Below are 24,053 nucleotides of genomic sequence, written 5' to 3' on the forward strand. Positions count from 1 at the left end.
GTTATTTTGTTGAGCGTGCACCACGATTTCGCTGTAGCCAATTTACTTAAAACTATGTTTGAAATTCTTTGCGATACGCGCACCACTGTCTCACATATCAGCTCATCACTAAGTCAAAGCAACCCTGTGCAAGTGTTTTTCGATGTTTTTGCGTGTAGGACAACACTTGCCGTACTGTATGTGTACACACTGTGCCTCGTTCGTCGTACAATATATCATAGCGAAAAAATTCATTATTGTGTCGCCCCCACTTCTGAACATATATTATTGTTATTTTTTTTTTAACCAAACAATAAGCAAGATTCAGCCCGAAACGACAGAAAAGTGCCAGTGCAGCTGGGAGAGTTTGTGGAGAGTAAGCAAAGCAAAGAAACTGCCAAGGAAGCGCTGCGTACGTACAAAAAAATTGCCCCAAAAGAGAAACAGACACAAATTTGCAAATTGGTTAGCAGCAACAGCAGCAGAAGTAGCAGCAGCTGTGCGTCGTAACACACAAAAGTGAGGAAAGAAGTGAAGAGGCAGGCAGACAGACGGATAGTAGTGCCCAGGCGGTGCATAAACAAATGAAATATTTAAATAGACATAATCATTCGTTGACGCTGACTGCGACGTCGACTGCACAGTGACACCTTGCAATCTGCCCGAAACCCCTTGCCGTTTGTGTGTTTGTTTTCCAACTGTTTCATTTCTCCGCAGCAGTTGCATCTCGTTTGGAATTTGAATTCAAATCGGAATTGAAATCGGACCAGGAAGTGAGCGCACCAGAAACGGCCGCAGAAACAACAGCAACAAAAAGAATGGCTTTGGAAAGCGGCACACAAACTGGCAGCAATGCGCTGACATCATCCTTTACGACAAAGAAGAAGGATGCCGCCGCGGAAAAGGAGAATCTGTGGTAAGTGCACAAAAAACTAAACTCTAATTGTTGGATAGTAGATTTTTTCCCTGTCCCTCTCTCTCGCGTTTGTTCCTCTCTCGCCACTACTCTCTCCCCTGATAAGTTTTCAGCTTTCTTTAGCTGACGTTTGCAGTAGATTTGTGCTAACTGTTAACTGTCCCTTGCCGGCACACCCACAAGGCCAGCCGCCCTCTACCCCGGCCAACCCCACCCCACCCCTCCCGCGCTTACTCTGTCGCACTCGAGTGAGTGGCCGACCGACCAGCTGATTGCTATGCATGTTGTCATTTTCCTCTTTCGTTCCGTTCCGTTCTTTCTTTCTTTCGTTCTTTTTTTAGTCTCTTTGCCTACTGCCTACTGCCTTTTTCTAGTTAACCTCAAAAGTGGGTTGGCAACGTTTTCCCCAACGATTTGTTGCTTGTGGCAAATATTTAAGCGCAATAATTATTAAATAAAATGCGTCAAGTAAATGGCAGAGAGGGCGAAACAGAGAGAGAGAGAGAGTGACAGGCAGCTACGGGTGACAGAGAGGGAGACGGCCAAAGAGAGAAACAATGTGGGGATGGATGATTCACTTAGGCAGCGGCTGCTACAGCGACGCTGGCAGCGGTTACCTTTTTCGCTTTATCAATTTTGTTGTTGTTTTTTCTGTCTAAGACGCATACGCTCTCACTAGCACACACAAGCACAGTGAAGCCCAGCTTAGTGCGTGTTGCCTATCAATACTGATTCCAATTGGAATTCGGACAAACTTGGCCTGAAGATGTGTGTGTGTGTGTGTGTGTGCGATGATGCTGTCATCGCTCAAATATGTATGTGTGTGTGCGTGCGTCGTCTGGGGCTTTGGGTTACACTGGTCGTCACAAGAAATGGAACACTCCTGAGAATGGGAATTCCATATGCATTGTTTACGGTTTGCTTGGAATATTCCAATGCCGATACCGACACCATTTTACGCCCTGTACAATGTACAATGTTGGCTAGAAGAATTCTTTGAAAGGGAATTCCTTGTTATAGGTTTTGGTAGAAATTGGGAACGGCATTACTGGGGAATTTTGGGATTAACTATGAACTTGTCTGCTCATTGATATCCGTTTAATTATGCAAATATTTAAGGATCACTTAAGTTTTTCTGACTTTATCCCTTTAAATGGTTTATACTTGAATTTCGATTAAATATTTCTTTTCGTTTTTTAACAATTAATCAACCTTTGTTGCTTAGTGTTTTTTCAAATTTGTTTTATTGGCTTCGGATTATGTTGCTATTAAAGATATTGATGGATTAGAAATACCAGAGACTGTGGTGCGTGGCGGGGGTCATTTCCTCGATGAATACATGGCCATCGTCATCGTTATCGGAGCATTTCCTACATTTCCTCGATGAATACATCGCCATCGTCATCGTTGTCGGTGCGCACAACCGATTGCGGCTGCTGCTGCCTATCGAAGTTGTTCTGGATACGTTCCAGCAGATCGGTGGCCACCAGAGCAAAGTCCTCCCACAGGGCATCGTGATCTGCGTCCGTCTCCTTTTCCGTCTCCGTCTGCGTTTCCAGCTCGTGCTCATCGTCGCCGGCCTGCTCGTCATCGTCATCGCCAGCGTTGAGGCGATCTTCGTCGAGATAGTCGGCCAGCAGGTCGCTCACCTCGTCCAGAATGCAGCCGCTCCGACACAGAGTGGCCGCACACTGGCCGTCGATGAGGAGATTCCATAGGGCCTGGCACACGATGTTGGCGAGGAACCAGTCTTCCTGCTCCAGCGATCCACGGAGCAGCAGCGACAGCAGCTCGGCGCCGCGCAGCTGCAGGAAAGGAGCCCGCTGCTCACCATCGCCCAGCAGATTGACCAAAACACCGATGGCGCAGGTGCGCAGCTCGTAGTCCTGCCCGGCCGCCTGACGGGTCAACTGCTGTACCATCAGCGGCAGTCCGCCGGCCGCACAGAAGCAGCGACGGGCCCGCTCGTTACGCGTGAGATTTCCCAGCACCCGGACCAGCTCCACCTTGGTGGCGGCCGTCTGGCATTTGGCCAACACTTCGGCCAGCGACGCGGACAGCTCATCGATTAGACTCTGAAGGGAACCGGCGGCCGGGGCGGCAATGCTGTCTGGCGTCTGTTTATCCTGATAGAAGCACAGATTGTGCAGAGCACCCAGTGTGGCGTGCAGCAGCTCCTGCTGCTCCGCAGACTGCAAAAAACGAGAGCATGAGCGAAGATCGGACTGACCGGAATGCAGATGATGGCTTACCTTCTTCTGCAGCAGCGAGGCGCTTGTGTGGCTGAGAAGCTTCAGCAGCACCGAACCCAAGCAACGGACATTGCCAAGGCCGGCGCCCACCTCGGGATTCACGCTCATGTTGGCCACCACGCGAATCAGCTTGATCTGGGCATCCAGGAGGGCCACACTGCTCGGCGAGCGTTCGCCCAGCTGCTCCAGCACATTCAGCAGATACTCCATGGCCACATCGTTGTGGAAGTACTATGAAGAAGGGAAGGGAATCCATTATTAAATATATGTCTTACTGATTGTAGATCACATGGAGTGGCTGCGCACCTGGGTTCTGGCAGACTCGTGCTTGGCCAGGATATTGCCCAGCATATAGCCCAGGCGACTGAGAACGGCCAGAAGACGTTCACTTGCGCCCGCACTCGAGCAGGAGGGACCCAGCAGCAGGCCAATTCTGGCGGCATAGTTATGCAAGGTCTCACAGCAGTCAGAGTCCTCAGAGAGCACGCTGCAAAAGAAGGAAGAGATTAAGTCCTGCGACAACCATAGTCATTGACTACCGCTACCTTAGAGTCCGCACAACATTGGCCTGGACCTCCAGCTCCCCCATGGACACCTCTGCGGCCCGGATCAGATGCGGACACGCTAGCTGCAGCTGCAACTGAAGCCGCTGCTGCTGTTGGGAGACATCCGCCAGGGCACGCATCGCCGCCGACAGCTGGTAGAGCGTATGCAGCGGTGGTCCGGTCAATCGTTTGGTGGCCCCCGCCTCATTGAGCATCTGCAGATGGAGGATCATCAGCTCCACGGCGCCATGGCGGGCCAGACGTGCCACCAATGTCTGCTGTCCCGTCAGTTTGCGCGGACACAACACTGCCGCAGGCATTGCAGCAAGCGTAGCGGAAACGGGAGCAGGAAGAGGAGCCTTTATGGCCTCGCCCAAACCAATCCAATTACGATTGAGAGCATCATCCCGGTCCTGGGCACTGCTGGCGGTGAGGAAACGTATACAGCCATAAGCATAGATGCAAGCTTCGGGCTCGTCGAGCGGTGAGGCATGGCCCAGGCCGTCGATCAGCAGCTCCAGCACATCATGGTCATGGAACAAGGCATCATTCTGCTCATGCCGGGCCACCTTGAAGATGAGTTTGCAGGCGCCCGTCAAATTGCTGCCCGTCACCCGAAGCTGGAGAGGGAGAGGAGGATGCTCGAGTGGGAAACGGATGACCAAAAGAATGGACTACTTACAGCTAGCACCACTCGAGCCACAGCCAGGAGAACACGCGGTGATGTGCACTCCACGAGGCCATAGAGCCCGCCCAAGATGAAGCCCCGCTTAAAGTTGCGCTCCTGCTTTCTCACGCGGGTGTACAGCTCCTGCAAGATCTAAAGCAGACATGAATGATAGATGTATGGAGTCCTGGAGATGGATCTCCTTCCACTTACTGCGTTTATATGCTGGACTGTCTCATTGGTGCACTCCTTTAGGCCGCTATGCTGCTTCAGCAGCTCAATCAGCGTCTCTGTGGTGGACTGGCCGAGCAGTGCCCCGTTCCGTGTGGGCATCGGGGTAGTCGGCCCCGTGCCAGAGAGTGCGGGAAGTTGTCGTGGCGTTGGCTTCTCATTCTGTAGATACCGCATGCTGTAATGGATACCCCAAGAGTTGAATAATAGCCTTTAACATTCGTTAACGGTCCGTGCGGCCACTTACGAAAATGCGCTGGGTGGACGTCCGGCCAGGGCCACCTTTCCGTAGAGCACTCGACCTGGTTCGCGCGGTGTGATCGGACGTCGAGTGCTGACCAGACGTGCCCCTCCCGTGGCCATAATTTGCAAGGCGGCGCCACCAGCAGCACCTCCTCCTCCTCCTCCTGCTCCTCCTCCTCCACCGACACCGGCTACCGTTTCGCCAAGAAAAAGCTTGGCCTCGCAGATCAGCTCCGCAGAGGTTTTGCGTCTGCCCATACCGCCCGCAATCGAGAAGGTGGTGGACTGGTGTTGATGATGGGACATTCCCAATCTGTTGAGACTCTGTTCACTGGAATGCGGCTTGCCACGACTCTCTTGTGGTCTCTCCTGCAGCTCATGCTTCTCCTGGTGTTTCTCCAGCTGCTTCGATTGCTGCTGCGATTGCTGCTTGGATTTATCTGCAACGTCTTTGGGACGCGTTTCGCTGCGCGAGCGTCGCTTCAGCAGCACACTCATCTTGGAGCTTCTGCCTGCTTCCTGCTCCATGCGACTATTTTGTGGTTTTCCAATTCGATGGGAATCCTCAGCGGCTGGACATCAGCCAACAACACACGCGCTCAACTGGCACGGCCAACAGTCTTAAGTGTACTCAAAACGGCGATAAATGCCTGGAAAAATGTATTTTTCGTTTGGGCCCTTTCGTGCACCATGCCAACCGGCGGCCCATGCCCCACTCCACCACCCGGCTCCGTGCACCCGGCCCGAACCCGAACTTGGGTCGGCATGACTGTCAAGTGTGAAGCGAGCCACCGGGCTAGGGGGGGAGCAAGACCCCACACTAACCGGAGAACCAAACGCCACGCCACCCGCCAACAAATGTTGGAACGTTAAAAGTTTCGTTTACTATTACCAGGAGTTGCGGCACAGTGGGAAGGAGAAAATTAATGGAAATATGTAGGGACTTTCTTTGAATAGCAGGGTATACGAAAGAAGAAAGAGAATTAAAATGAATGGTCTAAAAATTACATTTGTGGAACCAAGCCACACCAGTACCAATACCGATTACCAGTCCCGCGTCGAGCATCATCAATGTGCTCCTCATCATGCACACGACATGTAATTTGATCTAGGACTTTTGAGCATTATCTTTGGTACTAATTTCATTTTAAAATACAACTTGCACCACTGTGGTGCCACACACATACATAGGCAAATGAAGGAACACCAAAAATACAATTGAATAGAGCTGGAAAAGCGGGAGCTTACCAGCTTGCAATCGATATTTCTGGCTAGTTGGCTGTCGGCCACTAATCGCGGAAGCCGAGCACAGAGTCAGAACTAGAGCCGGACGGGCGGTCTCGTCGGCCGAGGTCAATTTGCATGTCTAGGCAGTCTAGTCCAGTCGCGGCTGTCAGTCGGAAGGAAATACCACAAGTATTTCACGTCAATTGAAAAATATTTAATTGCTTTAATTGAATTGCTGGCAAAAGCTACGACGTTTGAAAATCGCATGCCAAACCATATCAAATATTGAAGCCACCCGCCTCTCCCCCAAGCGCTCAACAATAAGAAATGGAATTGAGCACGATGGCGGGGCCATGGGGCAAGGGGGCAGTAAATGTAGATTTGAATATGGTTCGAGGGGAACCAATTAACTTGATGGCGCATGGTGGATGGTGGCTGGTGGATGGTGGAATGCCTTGCAAAAATAGGGAAATGCTGATGAATGATGGAACTGACCTGAATTTACGATTGTTAGCTCGCATTTGCTACCATGTTCGTGTGCCCTAGCCCCCCTCCCAGGCAGTGGAAAGTTGAACCAGTTCCGGGTATTGGTAGCAGTCCGTAAAAAGTGTGTGAATTCTTGATCATTATATGAATTGTCGAGTGGATCATAGCAAAGTTTTTTTGTGGGACAGCTGACAGAAGATTGAGTCCAAAAAAGAAAATGTATATTTATAAAGAAGAGTCTTCTAGCTATAGATTGGTCTGTTCTTGGATCGTTATATACAAACGAGATTATATATGGCAAATCATTTGAATGCTTATGATATATAAATTTGTTCTCCTATCTGTAATCGTTGCAGGTCGGCAATATTGAATGAAGTACAAACACAGGGCAGCACAAAACTTCCAGCAAACAAATCTGTACTAGTATTAGGCGACAATGCCACCGGCAAGACGACCCTCATTGCCAAACTCCAGGGTGTGGAGGATCCCAAAAAGGGATCCGGCCTGGAGTATGCCTACATTGATGTCAAAGACGAGTACAGAGACGGTGGGTAGAATGCATGCCGATAAAATAAAGAATTCTACTATTTCTTTATTATTCTATTCTATTTGCAGACATGACGCGTTTAGGTGTTTGGGTCCTGGATGGTGATCCAGGACACACAAATCTGCTACACTTCGCGCTCAACGAAACGAACTATGCACACACACTCGTCATCCTCACAGTGTCGATGACCCAGCCTTGGGGCTGGCTGGAGCAGCTCAATCATTGGATCAAAGTCCTGGGCCAGCATATCGAGAGCCTGCCACTGGAGGCTAAAGATAAGGAGATGGCACGCCAGCGATTGGCCACGACGTGGCAGAGCTATTGCGAGGTCGGCGATGATCTCGATCCTGGCTCACCCGTCAAACGCACCATGCGCAACAATTCGATCGATGAGGATGATCTGTTGCCGCTGACAGAGGACGCACTAATTACAAATCTGGGTCTCGATATAGTCGTTGTGGTCACAAAGGTAGCCCCAAGATTCTCCCAATCTCTGGTTGCATCTGAATAATACAAATACAATTCTTGTCTTAGACGGACTACATGACCACATTAGAGAAGGAGTACGAGTACCGGGATGAGCATTTCGATTTTATCCAGCAATGGATACGTGGCTTTTGCCTACGAACTGGCGCCTCGCTCTTCTATACAAGCGTCAAAGAAGATAAAAACTGTGATCTCCTCTACAAATATCTAACGCATCGAATTTATGGCCTACCATTCCGTACGCCAGCGCTAGTCGTTGAAAAGGATGCGGTACTCATGTGCGTGTTTACCCTAAAAAAAGGAATTCCAATTTGCTTTCTAAAATTTCGGTTTTTCCTTTTTGTTTTTTTTTTTTTGCAGTCCGGCTGGCTGGGATAGCCTGAAGAAGATTAGTATTTTGTATGAGAATATGCATGGGATCAAGGCCGAAAGTCCCTATTCAGATGTCATCAAGGCTCCGCCCACACGAAAGGTTTGTAGATTGTCCCCTCTACCCCCATTTCGATCGGTTGCCCTGCTTACAGCGCATCTCAAGTCACCCAAGAAGCATATCCCGAAAAACCCCAGACTAAATCTGTGAACAGTCAAGTTTGAAATTCATTCGAAAATTATTTGTTAATGCTGTGATTTAATTTAGTTCGTCATAAAAATAAAATTAGTACTAACCAAGATCCCATCAAGCAATCGGATAGCCTCATTCTTCACACAGCCATATACCCCACTGATTATTGCAACTGCTATTATTATTATGTTTCTTAAGGCGGTGTCCAATCGCGAGGTGGAAGTGCAAACGGAGGACGAACAGACCTTTTTGGCCCGCCAACAGGAGATACTCAAGCAGGCTGGACAGGATCGCGGGGAGTCACCGTTGCGTTCGCAGGGTGGGGGTGGTGTCGGTGGCAATAAGAGTGTGCCACGCACACCCGGCAGCACCGGCCAGAGCTCACCCAAGAAGGTGCTCTAACATTTTATTACGAATAAAATCCCAGTGAAAAAGAAGTCATTTTTGTAATCGTTTTGTCTTGCAGATTGATCCCAAACTGACGCCAGCCACGCCCGGTGGCGAGGGTGTCCTGGCCAATTTCTTCAACTCACTGCTACACAAAAAGTCGGGCAGCCCGGGTGGCGGTGGAGGTCCACCGGGCGCCGGCACACCCACAGGCACAACGCGCACCTCCAATGGCACCGACAGCCTCATGACGCCCGAGAAGTTGGCGGTACGCTCAGATGCGGCCGCTGAGCTGGATCGGCTGTCGCGCAGCGTTAAGAAGGAGATTGATCTGTCACAGAGTGAGTGTTGAAACAACCCGCCCATAGCAGCAGCAGCAGCTACCACAGCGGCAGCAACTACAACAACAACAACAACAACAACAACAACAACAGCAACAACAACAGCAGAACCAGAACAACATTATAAGACATCTTTAAGAAAAACAAAGTGGAATGCAGAGAGGCTCGTAAAATAAGGGAGAAAGATATGCTGGGGAGCAAAATAAGAGGACAACAGCTTCTTGGATCATTCAATGGCCAAATAGTTGTGCAGAGGGGTTTTGATCATTGTGTTTTACACCTTAGAAATGATACAAATCTAAATTCTTGTATGTTTTAAATTCGGGTTCCTTTCAATTAGTATTTTAACAAGTTATGGATATCAATTCTGCAAGAATCATTTGATTAAAGTGCGGACTTTTATCAATCGCTCAAAAGAGTAGCTCTCAATTAATTTTTAACAAATGAGAACGAGAATCCAAGCATATTAAAAAAAAAAAACGAAAATCATTTAAGGGAAGCGACAGTCAATAGATGCGAACCCCAGGCCTCGATTCCATTCCCATCAAATGATCAAAACCACTGAAAACTATGCTCATAATGAAGCACCATAAACTCTTTAAACTTTCGAGGAACTCATTTGATGAGTTTCATGACCAATTTCGGGCTTTCCATCAGGAACTCTGAAATGGGGTTTTCTTACGAGCCTCCTGCGACTCATACTCAAAAACGTTCGATAGGAAATGAAACAAAAATAGAGAGAGATATACAATACGGAAAATATTTGGCACTTAATGGTTCGGCTTAGAGAAAATGTATGCTATATTTTAAGGAATATTGTCTGCGCGGCATAAAGATCCCTTCGCTCGCGGATCCATTTGGGCCAGCGCATGGGATAAGAGCGGGGTCCAGAGCGGGGAAAGATGATGTTAATGATGAACGAATACGAGTAATAATACAAATCAAATAAGTAATACGTTTTTTTTTTCGCGGGTCCACACACGTTTGTATAATAACTTATTTAAATGCTGTAAAATGTAATTACTGAAACGACGAGAAAGAGTGTGGAACAATGAGAGATTCTAAAAGTGCAAGAGCCCCCAGAGAAATCGTGATAGTAGGGGCCTGCACAGACACACACACGCGCCTAACTGTAGCTCGATAGCTTGTATGTATTTTTTAATTATATTAATTAATTACACTTACACACACACACACACACACTCGCTTGTTCACACCATACAGACACTGTAATTGTATTAGTTTCCTTTCGATAACCCGTAAATCCGCAAGGAAAACAGTTTATAACATTGTTTACACAACACAAGAATGAGTGTATTTTGCTTTCATTAAATCGTAAGGCAACGTTTATGCAAACAAACAAAAACTATTTATACGAATCGATGTGAAACTAGAATACCACACAGGCCTGTATGTAAATGATCAGCTACCTGCCTATATACCCTTCATTAGTTTCGTTTATCTCCTCTGTAATTAATTTTAAACCTAAACCCTTCATTTTATTTTAGATTCAAGGCCGTTTCGGTCAAAAAATGCAAAGAGACATACACTTTTAAGATATGTTTTAACGAAGAATTTTAAGCGCTCGCATCTAAGGCGATACTGAATCGATCAGATATGTTTCTTCAATCAAATTCCGTTCAAGCTCTGTGTTCACATTCAAAGTTCAGCAAGATAAAATCAAGTTAATAGATCGAGATGCCTAGGGATGTGTTCCAAATTTCGATTACCCAGTTTTCAAGTTTATTGTTATTTTGTTTGGCAAAAGTTTCGTTTTATTCTTTGCCATATAGAAAATGTACTGAGTATACGTCGTATCTTTTCTCCCGTTTCGATCCTCTTAGGGCATCTCTTGGCATCTCGCTCTATGCCGTGTGTAGTCAGAAACAACAACCACAAAAAAAAACAACAACAAAAAATAACAAGATTTGTGCTACAGAAACTATTTTTATGTATAAATAAAAAAATAATTAAATAAAAAATATATTGTATAACATTATATACTATATGAAAAGCGAAAGCGAGATAAAATTACTGTACAAGCTAATTATTTAAACAAATTAAATGGCATTCGACATCCAAGAGAATCCCACATCCAGCACGAGTCTTTGGCTATCTACAAGTAAACATGGTACATGAACTAAACGACAAATTGTGTAAATTCGTTAAAAAAAACAGCTAGGCATCATAACTGCGTTAAGAATAATGCAATAAAAAACTAAAATAATATAAATAAAATTTTCCAAACACAAACAAATTAATATAAATCTTGCAATAGTTTTTCTTTATTATGCATAATAATTCAAACTGGGAAGAGCGTGGTAATTCTCTTTGTAAATAAAAAATATTTTGAATGCAAAAGGGATGAGCGTAAAGTAAAGGGATTGACTGATATATTTACCATGTTCACAACATTCAAACATTGTGTCTTCATTTTATTTAAATGTGAGCGAATAAATTTTTGTATTTTAAATTCAGTTCGTTCAAAATATTCCTAAGATTTGAAGACTTTCCCTCTTTTCATAATGTCTGTTGTTCTGGGTCAATCAAGCGCGATTTTAATTATTATTATTTTTTAAATATCACATCTATATGTGATTTAATATGTGGTTTCTAAAAAATGAACTTTTTATTATTTGAGTAATATTTGAGTAAAACAAATACAATTTTTAGTTACTTTTTTGTGTGCCAAATATTCAGTATTCTATAGTAAAACCAGTTTCCATAAATACAAATCCATTAAAATTGTATCCTTATAATTGGCCAAGCCTTAACTACAGCTGCTCCAATTACATTGCTTGTTTTATTCAATTGATCACAACGATTTTTTTTTGTAATATCAAGTTTAGTATTTTCTTCATTTGATTCATTCACTTTTATTGACTCATGTCCAAAACATATGCATAATAATTGGTTTTACTCACTTGATCAAAACGACTGACTGGCCGAATCGAATGTAACCCGCGAAAATCGAAGGAAATATTTATAGAAACTTGGTTGTTTGGGTTGGAAAGGAAAGGGCAGCCTTCAATTGTATCATTGATATCTGGGACTTTTATTAATGATGAGCCGCTTCTCAGATGATAATCGCACTAAATGGGAGCAGGAGCAGGAGCCACAGACCGAAGAAAATATACTCGTATGTATGTACGTACATAAAACATTTCACATATCATTGATATTTTCATTTCGATAGTGATTTTCCCAAACGTTTCCTATATTCTCTATCACACTCACGCCTCTGGATATCTACCACTCCCTCTCTCCCGCTGTGAGGCTGTCCGAAAGTCTGAGAGGAACAGCTGGCTCTCTTCCTTCCAAGGATAACACTTTGCTTGACCTTTCTCTCTGTGTGTCAGGGTGCGTTGTGTGTGTGCGTGGGTTTGGGAGTGCGCGCGTGATAAATGATGACGCCAGTCTACCTCAGCCGCTGCTTTTTGTCAGCTTGCGCCACCCGTTTGATACTTATTGTTTTAGCCCGTTTGCTTTGAGCCAGGCGACAGTTTGCCAAGTTTGCTTCAGCCACTCCCCGTCCATGTCCTTTTGCACGTGCTCATTTCGCTTATTGCCAGACCCAGAGCCAGCAGGGCCCGCACTGACTTAGCGCCTTTTCTGCCAGCCTCGATTTGGCTCACAATATATTGACATTGAGTTTGATTCCCTTTTTGATTTTGATGTGCCTGCCTGGCTGCCTTCCTTTGCACGTAGCTGCTGCAGCAGCAGCTGGCACTGCCTCAAGCGTTGCATGTATCCTTATACCACCATCTTATGAGATTTTTCCTCTGGATTTTGATTGATTCTGTAGTGCCAAACGTTGTCGGGGATTGTGTGCAACTTTATTTTAAAATTAAATATACATTCAGACGGAAGCTGCGACTTACTTTGAGCGCATTTAATCTAGGGGATAAAATATTAAATAAAACCTTTGAATTTCTACCTCTAATAAGCCGATCTGGCAAGTTTTTTATCCGAATGGGATAACTGCATCATTTAGATGACATAGGGAAGACCACTATATTAAAATCGAATCGAATAATACTTAATTATTTTTTAAGATACTAAGGGGCAGATACTAAGGGAAGATACGCAGGGGTGCACTCGCTTTGCACGCTCGCCATGATGTGAGTAAGATATCGGACGACGACCAAAAAGTTTTTTTTTAAATTTTTAGAGATGTATTAAATTTATTTTATTTATACAACAAAAATTACTTCTTATACCCGATACTCAATATATATATATATACATATATTCTTGATCAGCATCAATAGCCGGGTCGATTGAGACATGTTTGTCAGTCCCTATGAACGCTTCGTGATATCACTGGTAGCTCAAGATCGGATCATTAAGCTACGCTCCCGACACGTTCCGACACGTTTCTGTCTCTCTCGCACGCACTCTTTGTCATTCAATGTTAACGCCGTCTGCCGGAGGAGAGCCATACTGACTAAGTATCGGTATAAATGTAGAGTTGCGGTCGCAGCAGCAACTCACAACGTTCCTCGTCGTCTGGTTTTAAATATTTAAGATTTATTTAATTTTATTCATATTTGGTTTCTTCTACTTTACTTTTATTTTTTATTGTGTTCATTTAATTTGATTTGCATTTTTTATGGAAATTAAATTAGGCTTTTTTCATGCTTTGATTTTGATAGACAATGAATTTAATTGGAAAATAGTTTATGCGCACACAGACAGCCGCAGCAGAAAAATGGTAAAAATATGTATTTATGTTACAGCAAATCAAATTTCATGCAATGTAATTAAGATTCTTTTTCGTTGCCGCCAGTTCTGTCGGACACAAATCTAATATTAATTAGGTATCCCCGAGAATTCAGATGGTTTCTCTTTTGGAAATTAATCGAACTAATTGAATTTGCATTAATTTTCCGCAGCAGCAGGACAGAGAGCGAAAAATAAATAATAAATATCCATAAAAACCGGAAAAGTACTGGAACAAGAAGAGCCACATTCATGAATTATTTATGAACCTAGAAGATTTGATGACTAGAGTTTTTTTACTTTGGCCTCAAAGAACTCATGCTATTCCCATTATTCAATCAGTTTGTTAACAAATTAATCAACAATTTGCGGCTAATAAACAACATAAAGGCGAGAATATCACAAGACATTATAGTAATATTCTAATGCAAGCTCCAGCCAGATTTTGCCACACACGAACAAGTTTTTCCGTACCCAGTTTCATTTCTATAATGACAGCCTAATTGGAATTGGCATTTGATGGGTTGTGTAAATGGAATCTCTATGAGTGGGATCTGGTCTGTGGAAGGAAGTGGGGAGCGAGTGTAAAACTTTTGACAGCTTGCGGCCTTGCGGGTGCCGTCAAAACAACTTTCTGATGTGGAACCGAATAGACAAATAAAAAAGGAAAAAGCAAACAAGCGGAAACAAATAACGACACAGAAAGATGGCAAGGGAGAACAAAATATAAAAATGGAATTTATCAATCTCAAATGGCGAAAGAAAAACCAAAAGTTAAAATGAATCCAGAACAAAAAAAATAAAGCAGCCATGGATCCATCGGATGGCTTAGCGTATCTGTAAGCCTGGCAATAAATTGTAATATCAAAAACCTTAATTCAAATTGAACTGATGGATATAATCGAAATATATTTATTCAAGTCAATACCCTATTGTTTTCAAAAAATATAAAAAACCCCACTTAAATTTGTTGGTTTTCTGTATTCTATTCGTAAATTCTTTCGCTCATACCTTCAGAGAAACCCAAACCATACTGGGATACCCCAACTCCACAGCGACTTCCTTTTCTTTCATTCTTCTCTTTTTAAGGCAAAGAGAAATGTGGGTTCTTCCCCAAGATCTTTGCAGATGCCATTCAGATAGTTTCGGTTTTAAGTGAAGTAAAAATGAAAATACTCGTAGAATACAAATACGAGTACGGGCATCCGGAATGAGTTTCCACATAATGGGCAGCCAACTAATTGCCGTTGGCCTTAATGGCTTTAATTGACAATTTTTGTCGGCCAACGGGCAAATGGCTCTCTCGGACAAGCAGCAAAGAAACAATTGAAATTTTACACAGAAAAGGCTAGCGAGCGAGCGAGCGAGGGAGGGGTGCGGGTGCGGGTGCTGGTGCGGGTGTCTTGAGAATAGATAAATGAAATTCTGTCTGTGGTCAAAGAGTGTCATGTGCATTTGGGGGAGAACACTGCTGGCAATAACTTTATACAGTCCAAGCACAAGAAAACCAAATCATTAGTGTGTCCTGCTGTTCTTCTGTGCTGCCATCCTTTGAGGCTGGCTGGCTGGCTGGCTGGCTCCTGGCACCACATTTGATTTTATTTGAGCTTTTTCCAAGTCCGAGTCCCTGTCTGTCCGTCCGGAAACTCAATTTGTTAGACAAATGCGATAGAACAGAAGCAAGTAGTACGAGCAAGAGCAGACCGAGGCAACACAAAGACAAGACACAGCTTCAAGGACAAAGACACATCCGCACTAGATATACATATATATGGACATATGTACATACATCCTTGGTCGTGTCTATTAAAGCTGCATCAACACTCTCCCTCAATGAACTCTCCCTCAATGAAACTGCAGCTTCAATTGATTTCAATTCAAAGATAACCGCACCAAAAAAGAACAAGTATAATTTCCGTATAAGAAATCCCTGCCAGAAGGAATGTATGCTTTAACACGAAAAACTTGCTTTATCGATTTTTGTTATCAAACAAGTTTTGTCCATTTGTTTGATTGATTTGTTTCTGACCAGAAATAAATACACATACAATTAAATGGAATTCCCAAAATAAATAATAAATTACCAATGCTTTTGATGCCCCCACGGACTGATCGTTCCAAGAGACCTTTAAAGTTTGGGAATAATTTGAAAGACAAACAGTCGGACGGACGGAGATCGATTATGCTGTTGATGTTGATGTAAGTATTTTACCCATGGGGTAACAAAAATCCGATTCCGTGTTATTCCGACAATCAATTTGGTGCTAGGAAAACATTTTTTTTTATTTATTCTGCAGAAAAGAGAGAAAAACTTCCACGAATATGTAAAATAATACACAAAATATCTAAAAACCGCCTAAAAAATTTGAAAAAAAAAAGATTTTAACAATACAAAATTGTCTACATTTTCTCTCCCATAGGTTTTATGATTATCTCGTGTACTTGGACATGGGGGGGCGTGGCAACGGCATAGAGGACCGCCTGGGAAATGTCCTCTGAATGAAGCATGCGTCCGGTGACATTCCTTATGCTATCCGGTAGTATCTCCGTGTCCACCACACCAGGACTGATGCTCTATTAGAGGGAGAGGGGAGAGGAGAACAAATGAGCTGTAGAGGAGGAAATGGATGATAAGGAAGTGGACCCACAGTAATTTTGATGCGTGTTCCCAGGGCCATGAACTCCTGCCGATATCCCTCTGTCAAGGCAGTCACCGCATGCTTGCTGGGCGGATAGATATTCAGATCGGGCACGACGCCCTCCACGGCGGACATGGTCTTGTGCCCCAAGATGCTGTTGATGATCACCACATGGCCATCGAATTTGCGTTCCCGCATCGAGCGGACAGCGCGCTGTGTGCACAGGACAACGCCCATGATATTCGTCTGGATAACCTGCTGAATAAACGCCGGATTCATATCCACCAATTGGCCCGACTGCAGAGTGCCGGCATTGTTCACGAGGATGTCGATAGCGCCGAACTTCTGGATTATCCAGTCGAAGGCCTCGTTCACCGAGCTCTCGTTGCCCACATCGCAGTGCAGGGCTACCAGTTTGTCCTTTCGGGCTGCGGGCAGGCGCTGCTGCAGCTCCTTGACGCGTTCAACGCGACGCGCCAAACCAACGACTGTGAGTCCTGCCTTGACCAGGTCCACAGCAATGGCCGATCCGATGCCCGAACTGGCACCCGTTACGACGGCAACGCGATTTTGCCAACGATCCATGTTGTTCCCGGTTGCGACTAGATGCGCGATCTGATCTGATCGATTGGTAGATGCGATTCCTTTTATAACCCTCTCAGACTGAGTTTGCGTGTGTCTCTGTCTAAACGGGTTCTACCCTGTTGCGATTCTAAGTTATAATTACGACGGGCAGGTCTGGGTCTAGTCAAGCGTGTCTGGTCGATGAGAACCTGCCAACTCCCGGCTCTGGGCAATTAGTCACGCCCCCTACTTGGGGAAACGTGCCGAGGCTGCTGATTAAGACTTGAAATTTGCTGAGCTTCCCTACGATTGTCATTCTGTTCTGGCTGATCTTATGAATGAATATGAATATGTATAGTTGTACGAGGGCGCATGACTGACCAACCTATTATATTTAAATATTATATACATATTAGGCACATATTATATGTCTTATAATTTGTTCAAATAATTTCCATAGAATTAATTTGGATAACTGTCAACTGCCAACACACTCGCTTAGAGCCAACCGAGTGTTGGAGATTATTGTCAAGATTGGACAATATATAGGAAAAATATTATCAATAACCTGGAATTATATAAATCAAGCTGCTATGGCTCTCTCCCCAATTCCCATTCCCCCACCAATCGAAACAGCTAGAGAGGACACGAATGTTGTTAAAAAAAACACAAGAGGGGATTTACTGGTTCTTGTTATGGCTTTTTATTTGAATCACTTTGCAATTTGTTGGTGACTGCAATCGTTCAGCATCTACCAGGGGCGTCTACCAGAAGCCACCTTTGCCGCCGCTCTGTCCTTGCATTCCACCGCCGTAGGTCATGCCCATATCCATCCCGTTGTAGGCACAGAAGGCCTCGCCGTTCTCGATGCAAGGCTCGTACGATCCCTGGGCTTGGGTATGGGCAAAGAAGCTGTTCGGTACCGGACAGGTAAGAGGGGAGCTCATGTGGCTGTAGTCTCCCATGCCCATCATGCTCTGCATGGGCATGGGACTCTGTCCCGTCATAGCAACTCCTCCCATACCGGGATACTGCTGCTGCTGCGACTGGGGCTGCGGCTGCATGCCTCCTCCACCACCAAGGTTCAATGTAGTACCTCGAAGCGACGGGGTCTGGGAAGGGACGGCAGCCTGGCCCTGGCTCTGCATGGGAGCCGCCTGGGATTGGCCAGGAGCGGGCCACTGTCCACCGCTGTAGCAAGATGCGTTCGGCTGCATCAGGTCTCCAACTTGGGGGTACAGGGGTGCGTTCACAGGTTGTCCGTTCCAGAATGAGAAGTTTGACATTTTTGTGCTGCACGAAAGCTTTCTAGAATTTTCGTTACAAAAATTATTTTAGATACAATTTTTTTTTTTTTTGGAAAATTTGTTTTTTTATGCAACAAAATTTTGTTCAGCCGAATGATGTGAACAGTTCGAAACTTAGACTAAAACTGAGGAAAACTCCAGGAAAATTTCCCTACGTTTGCTTTTGGGGCAGCTTCAAGGCCGACTTTATGCTAGAAATTTTTGAATTATTTGTATGCCTGGTGTGTACAATCAAAGCGTGCGTTTGAGCAGATCTAAAGCACCTGTCAAATCGTTTTTGGGCCTCAGTCCGTGCGGTTTCCTAGGGTGTGCCGATGACTGCTTTAGAAGCACTTTCTTTAACTTACCCTCTCACACATGGGCTACGAAAGAGAGGCATGATACGCGTATGATCTCTTCTTTCTGTGCAAATTCCAAATTCAATTTAGGGGGTACAATTTTTGGGCGGACGGCCCAATGGCACTGTGGTCCAAAAATGTATCCCATAATGGGCATAAAGCTCCTCGCTCTGCTCTGCTCTGCGTTTTAATTCAGGTCATTCCATGTTATTTAGCAAACAATTTTATACAGTGATAAATGACATTTCGTTTTATTTTCATGTTCATCTTTTTATTTTTATTCGTTGTCTTGGGCCCCGCTGCTGCTTAGCCTTGCCTTGTCCGAATCGGGGGCTTTGCGGGGCGTGGCCGTGCGGTGCGGTGCGGTGCGGGCGTGAGGCGTGGCTGGCGTTTGTGTTAATTTTTAAAAAGAACGCCAACTGTCATGGATGCAGCGCAGATGTTAATGATGAAGACGTGGCAAGAAACGTTTGTCCCACCACAGGGTAGCCATCGGGCATAATAGTCTCCAACAGTAGTTGAGAAATTGATTCAGTGTATGACCATCAAGTATGTCAACTCCGTAAAAATACCTTAAAGCAGTAGGCCGGATGAATTTCCGGTTCAAGCATAACATTTTTACACGGTACTTTTATGGTGTAACTAAAAAAATACTGTTGTTTGCGGTAGATATGCGTATGGGGTATGTTCTCGTGTCACAGCGGTTGCCACAATTATTAAAGTTTGGATGGAATATTTTTGAAATAAAACGGTTACGACCCATTATTGGAGCAATCTTGGAGCGCTCTTGGGTATTATTTAAGAGTAAATAGCTGGGTACATACGTACATACATAGATGTTTTATAAAATATGGTGTCGGTGGTGTTTCCTCTTTTTTTAATCAAAGATTGTTATCAAAATCTTCAAGGTTACAAAAAGAGGGCCATAATGAAAAGGTTTTTCATGAAATGGGTTCGAGTTTTGGACCGTGCCGTAACAGTCGTGCCCGCGTTCATCTCTAGGGCATAAAGCATAATATCAAAACACTTGAACTGAGTGGAAACGAAGGCGAAAAGCAAAGCAAAGCCGGCAACAGAACAAAAGCTAGAAGAACGGACAGAAGCAGCGGCACCAGCTGATGGGAAGGGAGGTGGGACGGAGCCAGAGCTGGAGGAAGAAAAAAAGAGAAAACGAAAAAACGAAAAAAAGTGCCACATGGCAGGTGGGGGGTGTTGATAATGATAGCAAAGACAAAAGCCCCACCCATGCCTAATGGGACACAGACTGACAGTGGTGTGGGGGTGTGGGGGGGTGGCTATCCGGCTGTCATGCCCATGTCCTTGACGCGGATTGCAGTGGCGACGCCTCCATCTCCATCTCCGTCTCCGTAGTCGTCGTCGCCGTAGTTAAATTGCCTGTCCTCGGCCGGCGTCAACATTGTGTCATTGCTAGTATTAAATCAGACCCAAACAAAAGATGATGCATAAGTACGACAGAAGTACATTTTCTACATACACATGTTTCCATTCCGACGTTACATTCGTACGAAACAATGTTAAAAAACGAGCAGTTACGTTGTTAGCCGCGCCAAAAAAGATTATAAAAATCGTTTGAACTGCTTGGGAGATTTTTTATAATTCGATTTTACCTGTTTCCCTTTTTCTTTATATCTTTTTTTTGTAAATCTGTATTTTACCCCCATTCTCACACCACCCTGAGTCGTTTTATCTCGTGTCCATCAGTCAGATCACGCACACTGCACGAGGAGTGTATGTGAGAGAGAGAGAGAGAGAGAGAGAGAGAGAGAGAGAGAGAATGAGTAAGTGCGTGAAATTTCACTTGCCCTTCTGGATATGATAATGATTCGATCCTGTTGTGGCAATCTGCTGGATATTCTCTATGAATCTGCGTTTTCGGTTTTTGTGGACGCCACAGATTGTCTGAGACTGAGTGAAATTTTGAAATACACTTGTAACAGTGTGATGTCACAGGACTCTGGATTTGGTTGCTTTAGCTCCTATAGTCTCTGAGATCTAGCTTATCGGGACGGACAGGCGGACATGGCTATATCGACTTGGCTATTGATGCTGATTATGAATACACATATGTACATATATACTTTATAGGGTCACGAACGCTTCTACTGGGTGTTACACACATATCCACTTTAGTTACAGATCTAATATATAGGGGTATCAGGTGTAAAAATATGAAAACCATCAATATCTTGGAAACTGGAAAAGGTAGCACGTTCTCAACACGCTTCAGCGTGTATGGAATCCTTCTCTATGGAATCTTAACCGCTCTTGGTGCGTTATTAAGATCCCATCTGACTGTTCTTCGCTGTAACAACTAAATATTATATTATAATTTAAAATTGTACAGATTTTCTAATAATTAATTCTATATTTTTCTATCCTTGCTGCTTGCGGTGTTCCTCTATCTCTTTCTCCTTGCGATAAGGCCTTTTTTACATAGATTTCTCTGTGCGCTGTACTTTTTTGGGCAGTTCGGAATTGATTAAAATTTAATTTCTACCTGGCTCTTATTTCCAGAATTTTCCTTAGAGTCCACACAGAAAATTTCTGGTGTTTGTTTTATTTACGATGATATATCATCATGACTGCCATCCTGCATATTCGGTAGACATCAGTGTCACTCCTTTCTTATCTTCGAAATGGAATTGTATAGCCTTTGGTTAAATGTAAAAATATCCGTGCATATATCAAGAATCGGCTCACATTATGTACTCTGCCCGAGAAATAAACCCTACAGTACCAGTATGTGTTCTCTATGGTCTATATGTAACGCCACTCGCCTCTCGTTGAACTGCTGCGTGCACGGTAATCTGCTCCTAATGCACTTTGCAGTGTTGCTATCGTTGCTATAGCAGTTATTGAAAATTATACAGCTGCAATCATAAAAAAATAATTTTACTGTTAATATGTATTCATTTGATGGATTCTATATCCTATTTCACCCGCATGAAGGTTGGGCTGCTCTGGAGGAGTTCCCAAACAGCGAGTCCTACTCGGCCGCCACTTACAACAGCGTGTCGTATGTCGCCCCTGCCGAGTTTTATGCCGAGACCACCACTGAAGCTGAGGCTGCTGTCTCGTACTTGACTTCCTTAGTGACCAGGAGATCGATCAGTGGAGGCAGGGAGACGATACACTGAAGATGGTGGGAACGAGAACAGAATACTGCGAGTTCCCGTGTTGACAACCCAGATAGCCTGTAAATCTACGCAGAAGAAGTATTGACTAATTAAACGTATGGTTTCTTTTATTCTTCAGCTGTCATTAACGAATCTACAATGGGCCACATCGAAGTTTGGTAGAGCCTGCTGGTATGTATATAGATTCTGATTCGTTACTATCCAATCCTTTAATAGATTGAACGGCTTGTGTTTGAAATAAGGAAATATTGATTGTTTACATAAACTACTCAGGGGATAAGATTTCGAACATTTCCAACATCTTAGCAGGACACAATGTGATCGATGGTATCTCTGCGCCCGTCAACTGAAGCTGTAAATGTAACATACTTGGATATTCCGGAGTATATAAATTGATTTAGCACCTACCTTCTGTGCGAGAAGATCGTTGCCTTTGACTTCGAAGACAACAGATTTAATCAGAGTGTTACGCAACGGTGTGGCACTTTCTATTTTTGAGGTCCGGTTAGCGCGCTCTATGAGCGAAGAATACATAGCTGAAATTTTGCATTGGAAATTGAATTAGACAAAATATGTATTTGGGAACTCCAAATCGACATTGAAAACATTGCGGGGCTGGCTTACGCTTTATGTAATTGTCAACAGTAATGTTCTCCTTAAGGGCTTCTTCGAATTTCTTGGCAGCCTCGTGCAATTTGTCCGATTTGCTCCCATCAGGTAAGGAATGATGAAGGAAAGATGGCAATGAGCTTTGCTCCTTTGTTTAAAAACACAAATATGTACCTCAAATAATCCAATGAATACTGAACCATTGGCTTACCTGTGCCAATGGCAGACTATCCAAGTTCTTGCTCATATCTGCCACCAACTCTTGGCCACCTTCTTTTTGTTTTTTGGCAATGGCTTGCTCCCGAATAAGAATGTATGAGTCCATTTTAAAGAATTAAAGATGTATATACCAAAAGCTGAAATCCAAGTGCTGGTAAAAGCAGAAACGTGGTACCGCGATTGCTAAAACCTATCGATTGCTAACATCTATCGCTACAAGTGATGTTAGGCTGCTGTGAGCACACGCTCAAGCTCGGATTGAAAAAACATTCTGATACGAAAATGTTTAAATATTCTGAAAGTGTGACCATCGAACATTTGTTGTATTGTAGAATAGACGGCTTCTGTTTTACCTCTGGAGGAGGACTGATTTAGTTTTTAATTTTAGATGAACAAAGATGCTCGAAAAGAGCAGTTGCGGATTCTTGCTTGACGAGTGCGAACTGGCACTATTTTTGGCCATCTTTCATTGGAGAACGAGAATGAAAAGCGATAGCGAGAGAAATCAGACTACCGCCTTTTCTCATAAACGGTGTGGCACAGATTGATCTGTTGGCGTATGTATAGCTATAGACTATAGACTTCCATTCCTATTTCTCAATCTACTAAAAGATATATACTTATGTAATTATATCTAAAGATTTACTTTTTACTTGTCTGTTATTGCTGGTGCTGTCGATAGTTCGATGTTGCGGCCGGCAGTGTGACGCAAAATTTTGGTATTCGCTGTGATATAATTGTATATGAAAATTAACGAGCTGCAATTATTTAAGACTCTTCACCTTTGTCCAGAGCGACGAAATATTCTGCAAAGTTTGTACTTATTAGTTATGACAGCGGCACAGTGTGACCCATCAACATTCAGTAATATGTTTCAGTGAACGGCTACACTGTTCGGTCAGCTGTGTTTTGCGCAAAAATTAATTATTAAATTACCGCGAAGTAAATAATTTTGAACCTATTTCAGATGCGAACAAGTCGCGAGGTCTTTCGCCGGACGAGTAAGATTAGCGAGAGAACACAGGTAAGACCAAGACTTTGCGAGCGAGAACGAATCAAATTACTCTTCCTATCAATTGGAATGCAGCGAGGCGGCCACCAGCGAGTCCTCCGCTGCGACAGTCTTTGTCACATCCAAAATGGCCTTATACCCTGGAGTGCGTTTAGGCCCATGGCATTTCTACACTCAGTGCAACGAGATCATTTAAAGTAAGTTCCATTGCAATCGGTGTTTCCTCTGGTTGTTGAATATTTCCATTCCTTTCAATCCATAGCGCAAAACAATACTCTTTCGTGGATTGATCAACAAAGTCAATACAGTTTCAGGAAAAGTTATCGCTGAGCCGCTGAGTGGTACGTACCTTTGAATGTCTTATGGTCGCTGCAGATTTTGTGATGCCTTCTGCATTGTTCTGTGAGATTGAAATGTAAGTCAAATGTGATACAGACAGCCAACATAAACTAGCTTAGGCGTTTAATGCATATTGTATGTGTGCGGCTGGTGACAATTGACCTGCCCTGAAAGAATTTCCGTACCTTAGAGCCCTTAGAGTCACGTTGGAAAGTATGGCAAAAATTCGATAATGTTCATTTGGTGGGATGTTCAGCTACTTTTGAGCTTAGCTCGC

At 44.0% G+C, this 24,053-nt stretch overlaps 5 protein-coding genes across 7 annotated transcripts; 1 reads left to right on the forward strand and 4 right to left on the reverse strand.

Annotated features, from left to right (window-relative positions):
- The first annotated feature begins 249 nt into the window (after nt 1-249).
- On the forward strand, nt 250-8,944 carry LOC6598209 (cytoplasmic dynein 1 light intermediate chain 1). Of its 3 annotated transcripts, none has more exons than XM_026990335.1 (8): nt 250-391; nt 697-895; nt 6,903-7,093; nt 7,162-7,562; nt 7,628-7,857; nt 7,940-8,051; nt 8,340-8,534; nt 8,608-8,944. In XM_026990335.1, exons 2-8 carry the CDS (start codon nt 798-800, stop codon nt 8,878-8,880), a joined length of 1,500 nt encoding a protein of 499 aa, XP_026846136.1. In that variant the 5' UTR covers nt 250-391; nt 697-797; the 3' UTR covers nt 8,881-8,944. The 3 variants fall into 3 exon arrangements, with proteins under 3 accessions (XP_026846136.1, XP_002023334.1, XP_026846137.1); XM_002023298.2 differs by having other exon boundaries at nt 700-895; XM_026990336.1 differs by having other exon boundaries at nt 250-355.
- On the reverse strand, nt 2,155-5,586 carry LOC6598210 (armadillo repeat-containing protein 2). The gene is made up of 7 exons (XM_026990333.1): nt 4,838-5,586; nt 4,573-4,768; nt 4,375-4,512; nt 3,693-4,312; nt 3,454-3,634; nt 3,148-3,378; nt 2,155-3,087 (listed from the first exon to the last, which is right to left on the reverse strand). The coding sequence occupies exons 1-7, from the start codon at nt 5,359-5,361 to the stop codon at nt 2,266-2,268; spliced, it is 2,712 nt and encodes a 903-aa protein (XP_026846134.1). The 5' UTR covers nt 5,362-5,586; the 3' UTR covers nt 2,155-2,265.
- A 6,982-nt stretch (nt 8,945-15,926) lies between the features above and the next one.
- On the reverse strand, nt 15,927-16,841 carry LOC6598208 (farnesol dehydrogenase). Its single transcript, XM_002023297.2, has 2 exons — nt 16,240-16,841; nt 15,927-16,165 (listed from the first exon to the last, which is right to left on the reverse strand). Exons 1-2 carry the CDS (start codon nt 16,813-16,815, stop codon nt 15,992-15,994), a joined length of 750 nt encoding a protein of 249 aa, XP_002023333.1. The 5' UTR covers nt 16,816-16,841; the 3' UTR covers nt 15,927-15,991.
- A 632-nt stretch (nt 16,842-17,473) lies between these two features.
- On the reverse strand, nt 17,474-18,126 carry LOC6598207. Its single transcript, XM_002023296.2, has one exon. The coding sequence runs from the start codon at nt 18,078-18,080 to the stop codon at nt 17,559-17,561; it is 522 nt and encodes a 173-aa protein (XP_002023332.1). The 5' UTR covers nt 18,081-18,126; the 3' UTR covers nt 17,474-17,558.
- A 3,576-nt stretch (nt 18,127-21,702) lies between these two features.
- Nucleotides 21,703-23,125, reverse strand: LOC113566157. The gene is made up of 5 exons (XM_026990509.1): nt 23,072-23,125; nt 22,418-22,576; nt 22,222-22,354; nt 22,006-22,133; nt 21,703-21,949 (listed from the first exon to the last, which is right to left on the reverse strand). Exons 2-5 carry the CDS (start codon nt 22,529-22,531, stop codon nt 21,863-21,865), a joined length of 462 nt encoding a protein of 153 aa, XP_026846310.1. The 5' UTR covers nt 22,532-22,576; nt 23,072-23,125; the 3' UTR covers nt 21,703-21,862.
- Nucleotides 23,126-24,053: the final 928 nt, after the last annotated feature.

The sequence above is a fragment of the Drosophila persimilis genome, unplaced genomic scaffold (assembly GCF_003286085.1).
Source record: "Drosophila persimilis strain 14011-0111.01,24,50 unplaced genomic scaffold, DperRS2 tig00000579-arrow-pilon, whole genome shotgun sequence".
Lineage (NCBI taxonomy): Eukaryota > Metazoa > Arthropoda > Insecta > Diptera > Drosophilidae > Drosophila > Drosophila persimilis.

What these genes read in the sequence shown, in the direction of transcription:
- LOC6598208 (XM_002023297.2), bottom strand. Translation starts at nt 16,815, where the DNA reads ATGGATCGTTGGCAAAATCGCGTTGCCGTCGTAACGGGTGCCAGTTCG. An exon ending in GAACACGCATCAAAATTACT is followed by an intron (nt 16,166 to 16,239) that starts GTGGGTCCACTT and finishes TCCCTCTAATAG; the next exon opens with AGCATCAGTCCTGGTGTGGT.
- LOC113566157 (XM_026990509.1), bottom strand. Translation starts at nt 22,531, where the DNA reads ATGGACTCATACATTCTTATTCGGGAGCAAGCCATTGCCAAAAAACAA. An exon ending in TGTTGACAATTACATAAAGC is followed by an intron (nt 22,134 to 22,221) that starts GTAAGCCAGCCC and finishes GCAAAATTTCAG; the next exon opens with CTATGTATTCTTCGCTCATA. An exon ending in ACGATCTTCTCGCACAGAAG is followed by an intron (nt 21,950 to 22,005) that starts GTAGGTGCTAAA and finishes TTACATTTACAG; the next exon opens with CTTCAGTTGACGGGCGCAGA.
- LOC6598209 (XM_026990335.1), top strand. Translation starts at nt 798, where the DNA reads ATGGCTTTGGAAAGCGGCACACAAACTGGCAGCAATGCGCTGACATCA. An exon ending in TAGTCGTTGTGGTCACAAAG is followed by an intron (nt 7,563 to 7,627) that starts GTAGCCCCAAGA and finishes TTCTTGTCTTAG; the next exon opens with ACGGACTACATGACCACATT. An exon ending in GCCAGAGCTCACCCAAGAAG is followed by an intron (nt 8,535 to 8,607) that starts GTGCTCTAACAT and finishes TTTGTCTTGCAG; the next exon opens with ATTGATCCCAAACTGACGCC.
- LOC6598210 (XM_026990333.1), bottom strand. Translation starts at nt 5,361, where the DNA reads ATGGAGCAGGAAGCAGGCAGAAGCTCCAAGATGAGTGTGCTGCTGAAG. An exon ending in CAGTCCAGCATATAAACGCA is followed by an intron (nt 4,513 to 4,572) that starts GTAAGTGGAAGG and finishes TGTCTGCTTTAG; the next exon opens with ATCTTGCAGGAGCTGTACAC. An exon ending in AATGTTGTGCGGACTCTAAG is followed by an intron (nt 3,635 to 3,692) that starts GTAGCGGTAGTC and finishes CTTCTTTTGCAG; the next exon opens with CGTGCTCTCTGAGGACTCTG.
- LOC6598207 (XM_002023296.2), bottom strand. Translation starts at nt 18,080, where the DNA reads ATGTCAAACTTCTCATTCTGGAACGGACAACCTGTGAACGCACCCCTG.